The following is a 19,922-nucleotide window of genomic DNA, read 5'->3' on the forward strand; positions in this document are numbered from 1 at the left end:
TTAATAATATTAATATTATTAAATTAACAATATTAATAATATTAAATTAATATTATTAAGCAATAATGAATTAATAGTAATATTAATTAACAAAAATATTATTTAGGTAATAATAATAATAACTAAAACAATATAACATAATAATAATAATAATAATAATAATAATAATAATAATAATAATAATAATAATAATTAGTAGTAGTAGTAGTAGTAGTAGTAGTAGTAGTAGTAGTATTAGTATTATCAACTGTTCCTACATATCTTCCTCTGCATATGTTTTTTTTTTTAATTTTGTTTTTCCCCCCAGTCCTAGTGCCTGGGCTGCTTTGGAAACAAAGGGATTATGACCAGATTTTAAATGGGAAAATGTTTTCACTATGCCAATTCACATGTGTTATTCTCATGGTTCAGAATAATGAGAGGGCTTCAGAGTGAAAAAAGAGAGAAAATATGGGAATACTTGTGTATAGAGAAACTCAGGCCATTTATGTAGAAGACAATGGAGGAAGAAATCCCTTTTTCATGGCAAAAATGGCTTCAGGAATCTAGATGAAATATTTCCTGCAAGAAAAATTGTCTTAGAGTATTAATTGTGACTGACTGATAATGTCTACGTGACAGAGGAAGGAGAAACTCTTGGAACAAAATTTAAAAAAATACACTGCATTCTGTAGATGAGCATACTTGCTTTACTTATGCTTGTGATAATTTAAAAATAATAAACAGTATCCTGGGAATCAGACAAGAAATAACATTTTGCAGATGCACAAATAATTCTTTCCCAGCATAAGACACACTCAATCCTAAGGCCTTATACTTGTTGATGAAAATCAAGAATCAGACTTGGCTCAGGGTTAGACAGGCTTTTTTAATGTAAGAAACCTGATTTCTGTTTTCACACAAAATATAAAAGATATTTCCTACTTAACAGAGCATCAACATCACTACGAGCACTTCCCCAGTTATTTGCAGAGTACACTGGTATGTAAAGAAAATAATTAAAGATATTTAATTTCATCCTACCACGCAACACATTACAATGTCAGGTTTAGTTTCCTGTCTCAAATGCTTCAAAGCACTGCTGAAACTACTAAAGCTGCAATAAATGAGGATGTGAGACACTTGAAACAGGATATTTACCAAATATTTGGATACACACCAATACAATACCAGGTAACAGTTTGCCTCTCCTCTCTATGATGTACATCAGATTTTTCTTTTCTAAATTTCAGAATGGAAAAAATAGTAAAAAAAAAACCAAAACCATCAAAATAGAATAAACTGCAGATAGACCTTTAAAAGTCCTTATTTCTGATAAGGAATAGACAAATATTCTTTTCCCTTTTTTTCTTAAGCATTTTATTACTGAGGAAAATTAAGCCTGTTGTTCCCAACTTCTGGAAAAGAACAGGATGTCAACATGTTTAGAAAATTTGGCCAAAATAAGTGGGTTTTTTTCTCATTTCAGAATGGTCACAAAAGCTGAAAAAATATTTAGTTTCCTGTTATTAGCATACTAATCCAAAAGAGAATGAAATAACTTTGTTGTGGATACAATATTGCTATGTTTCTCATAACCAATAAAATTTAGCAAGTTTCAATAGGTTAGCCTATCCATCCAGATTGTGTGAAATGTGAATAGGGTTTATACAGAGAAATACTTCAAAGTTATGCCCTTCTTCTATTGTGCAAATAATGCCTCCAAATCAATACAGGGACTTTTTTAAATGAAATTTTGTCTTCAGTTTCTCTATGTAACCTCTACACCTTTTCTGTCAACACCATTGTTTAAGGAAACGATTTACTCTCACCAATCCCTCTGTTAATTACTTTATGAAAAGCATTTTCCAATGTTTCCTGTAGCTCCACTTGAAAAATGCATTTATACACCAATGTTTGTTAAATGAATACTGTGTGTAACATTTAAATCAGTGAAAAGTATGCAGCTGGAGATTGTAGTGAGATCAGAAGGTAAGATGGAAAAAGGACTCCATGAATAGCATCACACAAAAGGAAAGATGAATTAGTGAGATATTCAGCCACTTAGTGCAAAGGAAGGCACTGAAGCCAAGAGCTGAATGAGACTTGTACAAATGGAACTGAAGAAAGTGTATGTCTGAAGGATAACTTGCAATTTCTACACAAAATCCTGGCTTCATACAGAGTATTTCACTGACAGCATCAAGGTGTGGGTAGGCCACATAGCTGAGGATTGCACTTCATAGATGCCAGGAGAGTACCTTGAATCTTGGAAAACTAACATAAAATACAGTTATTTTATAATATTTATGATATTTCTGTTATAGCAGGAATACCACCTGTCTTCCATGAGTGCTCTCAGCCTCAAGCCACAACTCAATCCTGTTTAAGCACTTCTGCTCACTGTAGTTTGAGGTGGCTCTGTTAAACACTACTGATCCTTACAAAGGTGAAAGAAAATGACATTTTAATAAAGAGATCTAAATCAGTCCTATCCACTGCAAAACTCTTTTAAACTTCTATCAGTTCTTCACATAGAGGAGACCTTACTTCTTCTGAGAGCAGTCAGAGGTGAGGGGGTTGGTTCCCAGACAAAGCAACCACAGAACTTTGGAAAAATCAGGCCTGGTTTAGAAAAGTCCCATGCAGGCTCTGTGCACCAGCAGTTCCACTGTCTCCAAGGCATTCTCTGGTTTTCCTAAATTTCTGAACCCATGAAGAGCAGCTCTCTGCTGGCTCTGGTGTCCTGCGCATTGCTCTGAAACACCTGGGGAGCCCTGAGAGGAGCAGATTTTCCAGGCCTGGACTGGAAAATCTTGGACCTTGCATCATCAGTTCACCAAGAGGGAGGATTGGGATATTCACCTTTCAGCTCTGAGTCCTTCTCAGAAAACAGAGCCCATCTAATGTTTCAAGCTGGCAAAAATAAACACGCATGCTTATGGAGTGACTGCTTTTCCACACTGTCCCAAGCAGGCCCTGCTGCTCCCTTTTCAATCCAACATGTGCTGGTATCTCTTGGCAGTGGGGAGATGCAGCTATAAATATCTCCATCAGGACTCCCAGCAGCTGAGTTCTGCAGCCAGATCTCCCAGCAGATAAATGACTGTAACTGGTGTTGCTCAGAATACATTCCCTTCCCACTCAGCTGTTGCTGAAAAATGCTATTGATACTTTTATAAAAGCCTGTTTTCAAGTGCCTGGAAGTGCCCTGAATTCAGTCATTTTCTGCCTCTCCTCTGGAAGGGTGATCCTGTGAAATGAATCTTGGACAAAAGTGAAATAGAGAGACCAGTGATTATGTTTCAGCAGAGCACTTTAACACATGCTTAAAATAAAACTTTGAAGTGATTTCCAAACTCCACAAGCTCCATTGAGTCAGAATTCTGAACTGGGCTTGACTGTTTTCACTCAAGTCTTTGTTAAGATACTGGAGAAAAATATTCCTGTATTTTAACCCACACTGGAAACAATCTCTTTTGAACATTAATTATGAGCTATTAGCAACTAATACTGTAAAGAATTTGTCCTGTTTCTTGCTAAAAAGTCTCTGGTTTTACCACTAAAGAACAGATCCTCAAAAGAAACAAAGCACAGCACATATCATAAGGCAAACCACATTTATTAAAAATTGCTTCTACAGCATGCTCCTCTACTATTTCTTCTGCTCTTCTCTCCATTTCCTCAAATTGAGAATATTTAGAAATATTTTCAGAGTCAGGCTTCCAAAAAACCTTTGAATAATCAGGAAAATACTAATGAGTTTTCAAGCATTGGCATTTTAAGGGTCATTCTATAAAGCTACAAGATGGAGTGGTTTGCTTTAAGTATAGATGTTCCACTAGGAGGAAGATCATGTTTTGCAATCCTCAACATGAGGCTTAAGGTCCATTGTAAGAACACAAGTGTTCCTCTTTACTCAAAAAAGGATTGCATAAAGGTAGATAGAATAAAACCCAGAATGAACAGTGTGGAAATTCATTTAGAGTTATGAAACTGTAACTAAATACATCCTCTTGTAGCTCACAAAGCCAAATTGTCACTGCAGCAGTTAATTTTTAATGATGAAATTACTATCTGCTTTGTGACAGGTCACATGGCCACTGCCAATACTGAAATATTTAACAAGAAACATGGATACTACCCATGAATTTGTTTTGTACAAACTCTCCCAGATAATCCCTAGGTCTTTGTGTCGTTTTTAAGGCCAAAGAATTTACAATCATAAAGCCATGTAAAACACTTCAGACATTCTCTTCAAGGTAAAAGTTTTTAATACAATTCCTAAGTACTTAAAAGTCTATAATTAATCACGTTTTCTGCCATTTTAGGTATGCCAAAAGATTTGTGCAACTACAGCAACTATAAAACACTCATTCCACAAGACACAGAATATTTCTAAATTCAGTGCTAACTTTGTCAAACCTATTTCATCTATCTCAAAGCAGGGACAGAACAGTTACTGTGTCTAGTTATTCTGTAAACTCAGGAACCTGAATTTTTCATATATCCCAGACCCCAGAAACAGGGAAAAAACCAAAAAAAGAGGCCTTTTTGAAAAGAACAGCTTAGTTCAACAGATGCTGTGCCTTGATTTTAGAGGAAACACCAAATCATTGTTGGCTACATAAGAAGAAGGAATTCAGCAGCTGGTCTCCAAAGAGTTAACAGGGAAGGTAATATCAGGTATGAAACATGAGGATTAAGTTTTCCTATTCTAGACATCTCTAAATTTTTCCACATCTTTGGTACTCACACCTAGAGCAGACCGGAAAAAGAATATTAAAGTTACCACTGATTTAAAAAAAAAATAGAATAAAAATTAAATTAATCTGAAACACCACTTGGTGACATTTGATGCCTGATAAATTCCAGAGTTTGGTGCTATGGCCCTGAAGGCAGGTGAGACCAGGTGTAGTATCTATAAGCAGCAAAGAAACTGTTTGTTTCTTTGTACAAGAATACTGTTTGTATTCTTGATTAGCCATGGCACCTGAAATGATTTTTTGATACAATTTTCAACCACACTGAAGTGAAGGAGAACAACACACTTTCCTTGAAAGAAGCATACTTATTTGCTTTTAAGAACATGGAATGGCTTTTTGTATCTTTATTTTCTAATGGGGACCTAATCAGGATAAGTTGGGAATATTCTTGGTGCCCATTTGAGTAAAATGTTAGAAACAGAGCAATTGCTGTAGTCTCTGAAGCTATTCAGCGACATGCTAGAGCAGCTCTCCAGCTGCAAAGGAAGGTGCATGGACCCCAAAAGTAAACAGATGTGCAATTAATCACTCACAAAAGAAAATCCCCCTCCATTTACAGCTGTTATTTAACCTGTAACAGCTCAAAACAATAAAATCTCAAAGGAATTATTTCACCCTTCACTGTTTGCTGCATACATTTCACATACAATGTTGGTTGCAATTCATATACTGCTACTGATATTAAGCAATCTTTTATGTAACTTTTCAGTTGAATACAACAATTAAAATACACTATTTTAATGGGCAGAATGCTTAGATGAGACAGTGGAGAATGTGCCACATCTGAGTGGGTTTTTTTTATGATATTCCAGCATTTCATGGAGTAATGATCACCAGACTGCCTTTGAGGCTCCCAGTGTGGATGGATTCACTGAGATGCAGAGATCTCATTGTTTAGAACTCACTACCTCAGCTATCCTGGCATACGACACATATTAAGTGCCACGTTTCATAGCTCTGAAATGGGCTGGAATGAAGGAAATTTCAGTGTGGGACACAACTGTGAAATACATCTTTCATTTCATTTAATGAGCTGAATTTTATCAGTTTTCTTCCACAGCAATTACATGCATGCTTGCAAATTTTATTGGCATTTAAAAAGAAAAATTCAAGAAAGTTCTTCAAATATATAAGATTACTATCCATTTTCAAATAACAGTCACAGCAGCCGTGCACTACCCTCCCTCGATGCAGAGCAGTGCAGAATATTTGAAATGCAGTTACCTGTCCATGCTGCACTAGAGATACTCCAAACAGCACCTTCCCTGTTTTCTTGATTCTGAGTCCAGACTGCCCAATTGCTCTGTCAAATGAATACTACTCTTGATACAGGTCCAATTTTACTGTGAACAACTCTGAAAAATATGTCTTTTATGGACTAAACTCATCTCTTAGCTATCATAAAGATTAGAAAAATCATTAAAATTTCTGCTGTGGCAAGCATTTGGTAAGAGCTGGCCTAAGGATATCTAAATCCAAAATCCAACACTGTAAATGCAAATTAAACATTGCCTACACCTTTAGCTTTCAAAACTGGGACCAAATTCTCATTCCTTTCTCTCACGTGGGCCCAAACAGGATTTTCTAGCCACAGACCTGCACTTATTTGCTTTTAAGAACATGGAATGGCTTTTTTTGCTTTTAGTTTCTAATGGGTGCCTAATCAGATAAGTTGGGAATATTCTTGGTGCCCATTTGAGTAAAATGTTAGAAACAGAGCAATTGCTGTAGTCTCTGAAGCTATTCAGTGACATGCTAGAGCAGCTCTCCAGCTGCAAAGGAAGGTGCATGGACCCCAAAAGTAAACAGATGTGCAATTAATCACTCACAAAAGAAAATCCCTCTCCGTTTAGAGCTGCTATTTAACCTGTAACAGCTCAAAACAATAAAATCTCAAAGGAATTATTTCACCCTCCACTGTTTGCTGCATATATTTCCCATACAATGTTGGTTGCAATTCAAATACTGCTACTGATATTAAGCAATCTTTTATGTAACTTTTCAGTTGAATACAACAATTAAAATACACTAAAATACACTTTAGGCAGAATGCTGGCAGTGGCAGGTTTGGGGAAGGGGAATCTTGTGTTTCTCTTCCTTTACACCCAGGGAGTCTCTACTTTTGAGGTCTATCTCTTCACCTGGTAAATCTCAGCCTTTTCCAGTGTAGTCAGAGGTTTATTCCCCATCTGTCCCAAGAGGAATGTGTCCCCTTCAGAATCAAAGGCTTTCCTGCTTTTACCCCCCTGCCTGGTGTACAGGATGATTTGGTGATTTGTAATACTGATTATAAGAGCAATGCAGTAAGGAAAAGGAAAGGAGGATCATCCAGTCTGGATCTGTCCCTTCAACAGACAATGCCACTCTATTCTAAACTGACAGTTTACAAGTTAGAAGTTTTGTAAATAGTTATAAATTTGTTATCTCCAGCAAAAAGTGAAATAAAGCGAACAAAATAAAAAAAAATTAAAAAAACCACAGAAATGGCAACTTTTTTTGTACTTCATTTTTACTATCCTTGCTCCCCCCAAAGGACAAAATAAGGTCTTTTATCTACTTCTTCTACTCCTATATCTGCATTGCTTTAGAAATCAGTACTTAAAGCAGTTATATCCTCAGCTGTTATTGCTCACCACCCCTTGCAGTTCCCTAAGTATGTAGATTTCAGTTTTTATGGAAATGATTTAAGCATGGGAATACTTGACCCAACCCTGTTTGCAGACAAAATGGAAAAGCTGAAATAGCAACTCACCAGGTTCTCCTCAAACCACTCCCTCAGACACAGTGCTGTGGCCCCTGGGATTTGGTTCCTCAGAGCTTCTTTCTCCTGAGGGTCCTCCAGCATCTCCAGGGCCATCTTCAGATCTTCCAGGAGGTGCAGAATTTGAAATGTGCCCAGGTACACTGATGGAGCAGGTGACACAATATCATAACCACCATTAGCATACTCTGTGGCTGACTTTGTGCCTAAAGAAAAACAAAGTGAGGAGAGGCAATAATGTCATATAATTGCTTTGTGGGTGGCAAATTAATAGGTACTGCATGCTGCAATATTTGGACTTGAGAGTGAAAAGTTTCACTCCAGGCTGAAAACCTTCATTTCAGGCTTAGAAATACCTGAATTAGTCTCTAGCGAAGTCATGAAATCTGGAGAACCAAATGCAAGAGGTTTGTACACGCATATCAAAAAAAGATTTTTGACCTAGATCACGTTTGCAATGTCCAAATTATAAATCCCAAAGCTTATCCCAAATCACCTGTAGTTTTCCACAGCTGCCATGAGATGTCACTAACTTCTCAGCTACACCACTGAAAGTCCCCACACTTCAAAGAAATGAATGACAGATGCAGCTCTCAGAAAGGAAACTGGGGTCAAAATAGATCATGTTACCACATCTAGAAAAACATAAATGACCATTGCTGGTCTAAACATATTTTTTGTATTTGATATGGCGCAATATTACACGGCCCCATGTAATATAGCATGGGGCCATGTGATATGGCGTAATGTTACATGGGGCCATGTAATAAGGCGCAATATTACATGGAGCCCCATGTAATATTACATGGGGCCATGTGATATGGCATAATATTACATGGCCCCGTATAATATAGCATGGTCCCATGAAATATGGCGTAATATTACATGGGGCCATGTAATATTACATGGGGCCATGTGATATGGCTTAATATTACATGGGGCCATGTGATATGGCTTAATATTGCATGCCCCATGTGATGTAACATGGCCCCATGTGATATGGCGCAATATTACATGGCCCCATGTAATATTACATGGGGCTACGGAATATGGCGTAATATTAAATGGGGCGATGAAATATTACATGGGGCCATATGATATGGCGTAATATTACATGGGGCCATGTAATATAGCATGGCCCCATGTGATATGGCGTAATTTTACATGGCCCCATGTAATATAGCATGGACGCATATGATATGGTGTATTATTACATGGCCCCCTGTGATCTGGTGTAATATTACATGGGGCCATGTAATATAGCATGACCTTATGTGATACGGCATAATATTAAATAGGCCCATGTAATATTATATGGGGCCATGTGATAGGGCGTAATATTACATGGGGCTATGTGATACAGCATGGCCCCATGTAATATGGCATAATATAATAATATTATATGGCCCCATGTAATATAGCATCGCCACATGTGATATGGTGTAATATTACATGGGGCCATGTGATATGGCATAATATTACGTGGGGCCATGTAATATGGCTTAATATTGCATGCCCCATGTGATGTAACATGGCCCCATGTGATATGGCGCAATATTACATGGCCCCATGTAATATTACATGGGGCTACGGAATAGGGCATAATATTACATGGGGCGATTAAATATTACATGGGGCCATGTGATATGGCGTAATATTGCATGGGGCCATGTGATATGGCATAATATTACATGGGGCCATGTGATATGGCTTAATATTACATGCCCCATGTGATGTAACATGGCCCCATGTGATATGGCGCAAGATTACATGGCCCCATGTAATATTACATGGTGTTACGGAATATGGCGTAATATTACATGGGGCGATGAAATATTACATGGGGCCATATGATATGGCGTAATATTACACGGGGCCATGTAATATAGCATGGCCCCATGTGATATGGCGTAATATTACATGGCCCCATGTAATATAGCATGGACGCATGTGATCTGGTGTAATATTACATGGCCCCCTGTGATCTGGTGTAATATTACATGGGGCCATGTAATATAGCATGGCCCGCTGTGATCTGGTGTAATATTACATGGGGCTATGTGATACAGCATGGCCCCATGTAATATGGCATAATATCAAATAGGCCCATGTAATATAGCATCGCCACATGTGATATGGTGTAATATTACATGGGGTCATGTGATATGGCATAATATTACGTGGGGCCATGTAATATGGCTTAATATTACATGCCCCATGTAATATGGTGTAATATTACATGGCCCCGTTTAATATAGCATGGCCCCATGTGATCTGGTGTAATATTACATGGGGCCATGTTATATAGCATGACCTTATGTGATACGGCATAATATTAAATAGGCCCATGTTATATTATATGGGGCCATGTGATATGGCGTAATATTACATGGCGCTATGTGATACAGCATGGCCCCATGTAATATGGTATAATATTATATGGCCCCATGTAATATAGCATCGCCACATGTGATATGGTGTAATATTACATGGGGCCATGTGATATGGCATAATATTACGTGGGGCCATGTAATATTACATGGCCCCATACAATATTACATGGGGCCGTGTGATATGGCGGAATATTACGTGGCCCTATTTAATATTTCATGGTGCCATGTGATATGGTGTAATATTACATGGGGCCACGTAATATAATATGGGGCCATGTGATATGGTAGTAATATTACATGGGTGCATGTGATATTACATGGCCCCATGTAAGATGGTGTAATACCAGCTTGAAAGTTACAGGCTGTACCCATTGATAGGTAATGACTTGGTTGCTCTTTGATACAGAAAAAAAAATCCTTGCTTCAGCTGTTTGCTGATTAAAACATTCTGACCAGACACCTGATGGGATCCTACCATAAATGGAGTCTCCAAATTCACTTTTGTGTGCCTCTCACCAGGTAAATCAACCTTCAGTTGTTTCTCAGCCACAGGACAGCAGAGCAATGTGTGCAACTGCTCTAAAAGAGCCCTTCACAATCTCAAACAAGAAAATGTAATTTAGTTCCCTAAAATTAAAAGCTAATAATATTTCTTAATAATCTTCCATGTCACCTTCAAATTTCACTCACATTAAATAAAGAAAAAAAGCCAAAACAAAAAGAGGCCTTGGTTTGCTCCTGAAATTTGTGTGCACAAGTGTATTTATGTGGTGAACACCATCTCTGTGTTAGCTGGCAAATATAAAACAGACTTCACCCGTTTACATATTTCTGGTTCACACGATATTTAACTGAGACAGGATACAACAACCATGAATAACTGAGGCAAACCAAAACCATATCTGCATATTCAAAATCATAATTAAACACATTTCCATTGATACTTTGTTGATTTTTTTTTTACAGTGAGCAACTTAACAGACTGACAAAACTGTACCAGAGTAAGTTACCAATTTATTAATTTTTTCAGGAAAACCCATCTGCTTGAGAAATATTAGAGACAAATTCTCTGGGTCATTTAGGGCTGGTAGAAAATTGACAGAGAGGGCCAGCAGCATTCATTTTGGTCTCCAGTGAGCAGCAATAGCAGAGAAACTGCCAAGGCTTCTTTCCTATGCCAGAAACACAAACCAGATCCTACTCATGGACCAGGAAAACTTAAGTCAAGGCTAAGAAGCAGTCAGGTAGAAAATTTCTATTTGCTCTACTTTTAGAACTTTTTACTTACAATTCATTTCCTCGTGTGTATAATAGATTGTACACATCTTCACTCATGTTCTCTCTGGCATAAAAAAAAAAAAAATCACAATTTCCCTTCCTATTTGATGTAATGGGAGATTTTTTTGCGTTTTTGATTATTCACATTGTACTGGCTCCACGTAGCATTTAGTATTCATTAGTAGACTACATAATTGATGCACACAAGGGGATTTTAATAATCTCCTTGCTATCCTTCTTTTTACTCCTGTATTTAACATAGTTTATGTGTCAGTAATAAAGGGAACAAAAATCTTTGACAATGACCTTCTAAATTTATTTTTCCCCTGAGCAGATGTATCTAATGTGATGTCAAAATGTATAAGGAATTCAGATTTTCTTCTTGAATGCACAGTACCTCACATTAATCAGTGTTAGTTTGCCTGCTGTGGTCATTTATCTCCCATGATATGGGCATTGCAAACTGTGTTTGAACCCAATGTTTCATTTTACCTGCAGCCTGATACACATCCCATGAATACACCAACACTGGAGGTCCTGGGACACAGAAATAACTAAAGCAGCTTTTAATCAAACTGCTAATTGATAATTTAATATTTAATAATATTAATATTAATAATTTAACATGGATATTAAATTATTAATGTAACTAATAATAATATTAACAATAATATTAATATAAATATTAATAATTTAATATTGTTCCCATGTCAACCAGTTTTTTGAACAAAGACCATACTTGGTGTCTCATTTAATGAATGCCCAATTTTACTCACAGCTTTTGGGAAAATTAAAATAACCAGGTTTTCTTCAAGAAATCTTTCAATCACCCAAAGTAGTCTGTCATGTCTTTGCAAAAAATTGTGTGGCTTGAATTCTACCATGCAATCCATGTTTTGACAATTTTAAATAATGAAAATCTCTTCCTGGAAAATTTTCAAGGCTGTGTAGTAGGATTTTTCTTTTTTTATTTTGGTAAAGCAACAGTCATTTTCACTACTGGAGCACTCCATATTACCTTAATCTCTTTTCTGCCTCAGAATATTCTGTTTGATCCTGTTGACCTCTGCTGCTTATGAGTTTATTTTAATACCTCAAGTGCAAGATCTCATCTTAATTTCTGGCCAAGACCATGTGCAAGATAAAGTTTCTTCAATATCTGGTGCTCCAAGGCTGCCACAGGAGCCAACCTCACCCTGTAAACCAGCCTTGCCTTCCTGAATTACTTCCTTTTCAGGGGAGGATCAACTGTCTGCTCTGCAGGGCTTATTTTCTACAACCCCTAAATGACATTTTCTAATGTATTCCTATGCTCTCAGCGACTCAGGCAGGCTACAGCTTGTTTCTGTATCTCCTAATGCAGATTAATATTAAACTATTAAACTAAAAAGAACAGATTTCCAAATTGAGTAAGGGGACATTTGGATCATATAATCAATGCCATCTTTTCATTCAGCACACACAAACTGATAACATGACCCTGACTTCTTCAGTAGCATTGATTCCTTGGTTATTGTGCCATTTCTCACTCTTTTGGGAAACTCCATGCCAATATCTCCTTTTTGCTTAGCAAGCACTTTCCACCCTAGAAAATCAGGCAGGATTCAAAGCTATTTCATAATCAGCTGTGTTGGCTACCCCTTCAATGAACTGGCAATTTAGAATATTTATGGAATGGGAGAAATTGAAAGGAGCATTCTGCTATAGATTTTTTTCAAGCTAGTTTCATGAATATTTTTTTATTTATAGACAAGAGAAAAAAACAACAACAACAAAAAAACCCACCCAATCCAAACAAAACCAGATAAACTTACAGACCCACAACAAATACTTCAGGAGTGGAAAAAAAAAAGCCAAGCTAAATACAATTTAAAACAGTTGTTCAGGAGTTCAGATGATTGTGCTAGGCAGATAAACACGTCCATCAAATGTACCACTGTGACTCACTGTGTATCACCTCTTGCCTCAATCCTTGCATTATCATAACTACAACACTCCTGGCAGCATCTGCTTTCCACGGCAAACAATCCCAGGTGATGCAGGAAAATTCTGTTGATATTATATAATGTAAGTGATATTATATTAATTATAATAATTTAATATTCTGTGTTATGAGTGTTATTATATTAATTATATTCTGTTAATTATATTATAATTGTACACTGTCAGTGATATTCACACATTTCATCATGCCCTCATTTGATTTGCCTCTTCCAAAATACCAGGGAAAACAACATGCACATACATGGACTGCCACGTTTAGGAAACTGATTCTATAAAGGGTAAAATTTCTAAAGTGCTGGAGCACAGGCAGAGCCAACCAGGAATTCTGTGATTTCCTGAGACTGGGCATGCCTCATAGGCATCCTTGAGTTATCCCAAGCTCTTCAACTGACAGTTCAGACTGGCAGAATTCTCTGCATCCTCACATTTTGCAAAATGCCCAATTACTTTAAAACTGGTTTGCTATGGATTGCTAACATGGTCCCTTTTATTCTCCTGGCTTCAATGGAAAATGGAGAACTCCTCTGAATGCAACAAATAATGCACTTGGTGCTAGGGACAGAAATGCAGAAATACAGAGCCCAACTCAGCATTTTAATTCAGAAAACTTCCTGATTTACTGCTAAAAATTCAAATGAATCACAGGCTTGCTTCTCTTATTTGCTTTCCATGTAGTTTCATATTAAGTAGGATTGCACTGCTCACCAAAAGAACACACGATGGAAAACAGAAGTGTGTAGGAGCAAATAATTGTATTTCTTTGCCTTGATTTAAACCTTGGCATCATTGTGCTGCAAAGCAGATGAAGTTTTAGCACCAGACAGTAAGAATTTGGGTATTCTTGCAGATTAATGAAAATAAAAAGAAAAAGAGATGCCACACAACATTATTTGTTACTAGCATTCTCCACCATTAACAGCTGTCTATATCTGTGTAGCTTTATTATAAATAACTGAAGAGGGGAAGAATGCAGTTCAAACACCAGAATTTTATCAATACTCAGGAAAAATTATTAAAGTTTCAAACTCTTGCCAAAGGACTAATTTTTTTTCTTGAGCAAGTCACAGTCTTCCTGCACCTCACTTCTTTTTCCAGGGGCAAACAGGACACAGGGGAATCTTTTGTCATGAAGTTTATACAATACCCAACACCATGGTTTCCCCTAGTGTACTCCTGGAGCACAATTACTCATCATGAATGCTTACTTTAGAAGGGCAGGAAAAAAAAGAAAGAAAGGGAGAAAAAGTGTTTAAACTGAGACATTCCACGTAGCTCCCTCCGCTCCTCCCCACACAGTCAGTGAGTGAAGGAGGTTAAAGCACATTATATGCAGGCAGAAAGAATAAAATAAGTCATGAAACAAGCAAAACAACTTTTAAGTTACTCATTTCTCCCACCCTGACTGTGCAAGCACATTTTTCTCTCAGAGTTCCTTGCAATTAGCAGAATGGCTTCAAAGAAACATTCCTTTTGGGCAAATACATAACCTATTCAGAAAACAGCACTGCCAGTAGCTTCCAAAAATAAGTTACCAGGCGCAAGTAAAGAGAGAGGTAAAAGCCCTGCCAGGTTGAAAACCCCTCTCCTCAGCCCATGTTGTGTGCATTCATCCATCACACAGCTTCCATCTCTCCTAGCAGTAGGTGTTGTGTCTGATTTCTCACCTTCCCTTGCATCTTAACTTCTGATCCCCTGCATTCATTCTTCTCATCTCAACCTTTTTATTCTCAAACTGGCTGAGTTTGAAAAAAAAGAAAAAATTCCAGGTAATGTATAACTCAGCCATCAGTGGTTAAAAAGAGTTTTTCCTAAGAATGCTGGCTCCTTTAGATCACAAATCAGCAGAAAACAACAAAAACCCCCCAGCAAACACCAAAACCTACATCTATGCTGGATAAGGATGACTTTATAGAAAGGTGAAAATATTCATCAGTAACACTATTGACATCTGACCAAGAGTGGTTAGAATAAAGTTATAAACATACTTTTCCTCTGGCCTTTCAGTCAATCATTACACTGCTAGAGAACACATTTTTTACCTGAATTTTTACTCAGTGATCATCTAGGTTGTCCAAGTTCTTCCTCCCTCCATCAAGATTACACAGTGCAATGTTCTTTGAAGCAGTTTTCTTTTCCTCATGAAGACAGCCTTAAAAATGTGAATTTATGCAAACTGGCAGTAAGGGCTGGACAGGACATAGTTCAGCCTCCTGGATCCTAAGCCTCCTGCAGAAGGAGTGAAGAGGGAGCTCACACAACCCTTTCTTCCCCTCCTGTGATGCAGAATACATCACAAACGGTGTGTTTTGAATCACAGCTCATATAAACTTCTCCTCAAATCTCTGCTTTTAGATCTTTAACTACAGGGAAAAGTAACTATTAAGCTGGATTAGCAGGAAGCCCTGGGAAAAAATTTCCAAGCCTAAAAACACTAATGACCACATTCAGATGAGAGCTTCATGCAGCTCAGATGATTTTCAGCTGAGCTCTGCCTACAATCACACACAGAATCTTTCAGACAATTTCCAGGAACTGTCTATAATTTCTTATGCAAATTATAGGTGTAATTACTCAGAACTTCTTTCCTACAAGCTTCCAGACGCTGAGCTGTGATGTGCAGCACTTTTAGGGACTGCACACACAGCTACAACAAAGGAAGTCTCTCCTACCCAGAAACACAAGCTAAGCAGCCTGGTGGAAAAAAAAGGAGGATGGATTATGCAGCTGTGATGGACGTTTGAGGCTAAGTCTCCATTGCACAGGAAAAGCAGGATCAACACATTTATTAAAGAATAAAAAATACTTGCAAGAATTTTGTCTCTCTCTTTTTTTTTTTTTTTTTTTTTTTTTTAGATTACACATAAAAAAGAAGTGTATTTAGGGCCAGTGAAATCATTAGTCTAAGTAAAACAGTGTTTTTAGCACAAAATCTGTATTTGTTTGTAATAAGCAGTAGTAAGATCATTCAGTTTGTGAGGAAGTGAAGGAATCTTGTTTCATTAAGATCACACAGTTTTCGCTTTTAAAAAGACTCTCAAATCAATTTCATTAGCTTAAAGTAAGAAGTGGACAAGATACAATTTTGAATTTAATGATACCAAACTCCTTTAAATTTAACTCTTGGCAATCTGTCCACTTGCCTGTTAAAGAACTGACTCACTCATGTACTGAAGGACAGATCACATCATACAAACTACAAAAGGACCTTTGTGTCTCAGATTTTCAGTCCCATGGGCTTTTGGCCATCATGGTTTAACTGCCTTTCTTTGCCACATGTTGTATCTGCAGCTATTTATGTTTCTTTTTCTTTTCAGTCCTTCCTCAAAACTCAGTAAAAACAGCATTGATGTGTGGAGTTTATTTGGTGTAATTGCAAATGCATTGCTGCAGTTTGGTAAGTTGGTGTAAGTGTCTAGGACACTACAGCATTTCTGCTGTTCTATACTAGAAGAAACCTATCTCTTGTCAGGAATAAAAAATTTAAAGTAGCATTTTTAAACTGTAAGCATTTTGCCATTTTGAATTAGTTTTAACTCCCATTTTCAAAAAAATTCTAATTTTGTGGTTTTGCTGGAAAGGCAGAAACACTTGCAAGGGAAGTTAAAGACCAAATAGATCAATAAATCAGTTTGACTTGGACCTTCAAAGGACCCTACAGCAAACAATTTTAAACACCTATTTTTTAGATAATAATTAAGTATTTATAGGAAAGAATCTCTCAGTGCTATGAATTGAGTAAACAGAAAAACAATCAACTGCTCTATTTTTAAATGTTTAAAATATTTTTTCTATGAATAGGTTTTTGTTGATATCTGAGGAATTAACTAATCATCTTTTCTGAAGTCAAGTATCTGAAAATAAATGTCAGCACCTTAAACAAATTTTAAGTGGCAAAAAAATAAAACCCCACAAATTATAAACCATAAATCTTGTGTTCAGCTTTTTTGTTTCCTCCTTTAATATCCTAGATATTTAGAGGTCACACACAATTCTTATCTTTCCTTCCCCCTCAAGCCCCCATCATTCTTGACACAAAGTTTTCTGGAACTGTTATGACAGGAATTTATGTATTCCCCTACCAAAGACCTTGTTTCAAGTAATTTTCTATGCAATTTCCTTTTTCATATCTCTCTTGCTATAAGATCTATGCATAAACACACTGTAGTTAATGGTTAAAAAACCCACAATATTATAACTTCACAAATGCTCACCTTACGTAATGCATAGCAGTAACAAGGTACATAAGTGCTCTAGGTATATTATTTCTTTTGTTCAGAAAAAAATAGCCTAAATCATTGATTGAAAAATAATAGAAAATAAAAAGGAAATGCACTAATCATAACTGAAGCACAGCCTTTTAACACAATTGTAATTTATTTAGAAAATGCAAGAAAACCACTGCAACTGCTGTTTGTCCAATTACTTTGATCTGCAATGAAGGAAATTCCTTATTATTTAAATTGTTCTGTTGTGCTTATCATTATTTTAAATAGTCAGTTCAATGCTCTGAAGTTGAAATTCCAAAGATTCCTATTATAAAGTTATGCCATAGAAATATGGTATAACTTTCTAATACGAATCTTTGGAAATACCAAGCATTCCTATTAATAAGTTATACCATACCTTTACTACAGAAACCAAACTTTGAGTTTGAAAGGGTCGTGAACCTTGAATAGGACTTAAGTGATAAAAATACAAAACTGTTTGGAAGTGAACAAACTGAAAAGAACAAACAGAAACTATTTTCTAGCCATTCTGCACAGTCCCAGCTGTGCCCATCAGCTGCATGTCACCCAGCATGGACTTCAAATGAGACCCACCAGCACCTCCCCAACACACAAAGATAGGATTAAGTGCTCTCTGTCTGGTCTGAGCAATTTCAATCCCTCCTGAAGCAGAACAGAGGTGTCCATCCTCCTCAGTTGAAGTGCTGTGAGACTGAATGAATGCTGTGATGACATGTGGCTATTCAGGGGTGAAGGATGAGGTCACCAGGAAATACTGTGATTGCCTTTTATTTATCTAGGAACTCAGCAAAACTGTGTTCCACGGAACCTAAAGCCCATCCAAAGGAGTTCAAGTGAGTGGCAGTGCTCTTTTTTTGTGTAGAAACCAAGTTCTAATCACTTATTAGAGGTGATTTAATAATCCCCACTAACAGCTCCTCCTGCAAATTCTGGCTGGTAAATCCCATGAGGAAAATACATTAAACTTGAACTAAAAGCCAGTTTATCTCTGAGGTACAGTTTCCTCTGGAGGCCCCTTTTCCAGCAAGGCTGTGCTGGGCAGTGCTGGGTTTCTAACACAGCAGCCAAAGCCACGAGCTGAACACCGACATTCTGCCAGCTCAGGAGAAGGGAATTCAAACATGAATACTCCTTGCTCAACTTTTCAATTGTATTGGCTTTTTAATCTTTCTGTGCTAATACTGAAGCATTTATACAGACCTATGTGATTACACACTTAGCTTTCTCATTATTTTCCAGTGAGCAATAATTGCAGGAGCTCTGGTTAAAAGGGAACTCAGTAATTACACTGATGACTTGGTGAATTTGAAGAGACTGTAGCAAACAAAATATTGTGATGGGAGTTTTTAGATTTTACAGTTAATTTTACATTAAGCACAAAGGGAAATAATGGAATTACAAATTGATGGTGGCGAGAAGCAGTTTGATATAAAATATTAGTAAAATAAAAACTGTATTAATTTGTTATGATATATTGCAAAGAAAAATAACCAAAATCTACAGTCCTATAAAGAAACATACATTAATAAATGGGTACAAGCTGCATAAAAAGAGAAGTAATGACTTGGTTAAAGCTCAGAGGGAAACAATGCCAAAGTCACGCACCTTGAATGAAGAATGAGTAGATGGATCTGATAGATGGTGCTTTTTTTTAGAGGAAACCTCTGTTTGGAGTGCAAGTCACTCCAGCTAATGGCTAAGTGATGTGCATTGACAATCACATTAGCCCTTTTTGCTATTTTAGTCAAATAAGGCTAATCATTTAGCGTGCCTAATTTATATAGCCATGAGGGCGGGTTATCAGTACAGATGTACCGAGGCATAAAAGACTTGGGAGCACTGACCTATCTGTCAAATTTGATCAGGCCCAGTGAAATTCAATTTGTTAATCTTGCCTCACAATCCTCCCTCATGCTAATAGGTTTTGTGCTGCACTGAGAATGAGCACAGGCTGCAGTGAGACTTCTTGGCTGGATTCATCAGAATCACGCAGGAGAGATGTTACCTCCTGGAGCAAGGGGTGGTGCCACAGACATATTTCATGAAAAATCCTTTTGGTAGGATCTTTTCTCCTGAGAAGCTGGGAAGCTTCAGCTTCTCCATGTTTTGCTGCTTTGGAATGTGATCTGGAAAACTGCTTGCCCAGCATGTGAATTGTTCTTACTTGATGACCAATGACAGCCACCTGTGTGGAGGCTGTGAGCAGTCACAAGATTTTATTCATTCCTTCTATTCCTTGCTAACCTTCTGATTAAATCCTTTCTATTCTTTACTATAGTTTTAATATATAATTTTCTTTAATATATTATATAATAAAATAATAAACCAGCTTTCTGAAACATGGAGTCAAGATTCTCATCTCTTCCCTTATCCTGGGACCCCTGTGAACACCACCACAGGGTAGGACTTCTAGAATTGGAAGGCTAAAAGTGCAGATCTGTAAATACTTGTGATATGTATTTGCATATACCCAGTTCTTACCCTAAATGGCCAC

At 37.1% G+C, this 19,922-nt stretch overlaps 1 protein-coding gene across 7 annotated transcripts in view; it reads right to left on the reverse strand.

Annotated features, from left to right (window-relative positions):
• Positions 1 to 19,922, reverse strand: part of PPFIBP2 (PPFIA binding protein 2) — a 94,280-nt gene that overhangs the window by 54,115 nt on the left and 20,243 nt on the right. For 6 of the 7 annotated variants that reach the window (XM_058025555.1, XM_058025557.1, XM_058025556.1 and 3 more), the window contains exon 3: positions 7,498 to 7,712. In XM_058025555.1, the coding sequence (XP_057881538.1) occupies positions 7,498 to 7,712 (215 nt within the window). Of the gene's footprint in view, positions 1 to 7,497; positions 7,713 to 8,002; positions 8,090 to 19,922 lie in introns of those variants that run through there. The other variant, XM_058025558.1, reaches the window with a different exon arrangement.

The sequence above is a fragment of the Melospiza georgiana genome, chromosome 6 (genome assembly GCF_028018845.1).
Source record: "Melospiza georgiana isolate bMelGeo1 chromosome 6, bMelGeo1.pri, whole genome shotgun sequence".
Taxonomy (NCBI): Eukaryota; Metazoa; Chordata; class Aves; order Passeriformes; family Passerellidae; genus Melospiza; species Melospiza georgiana.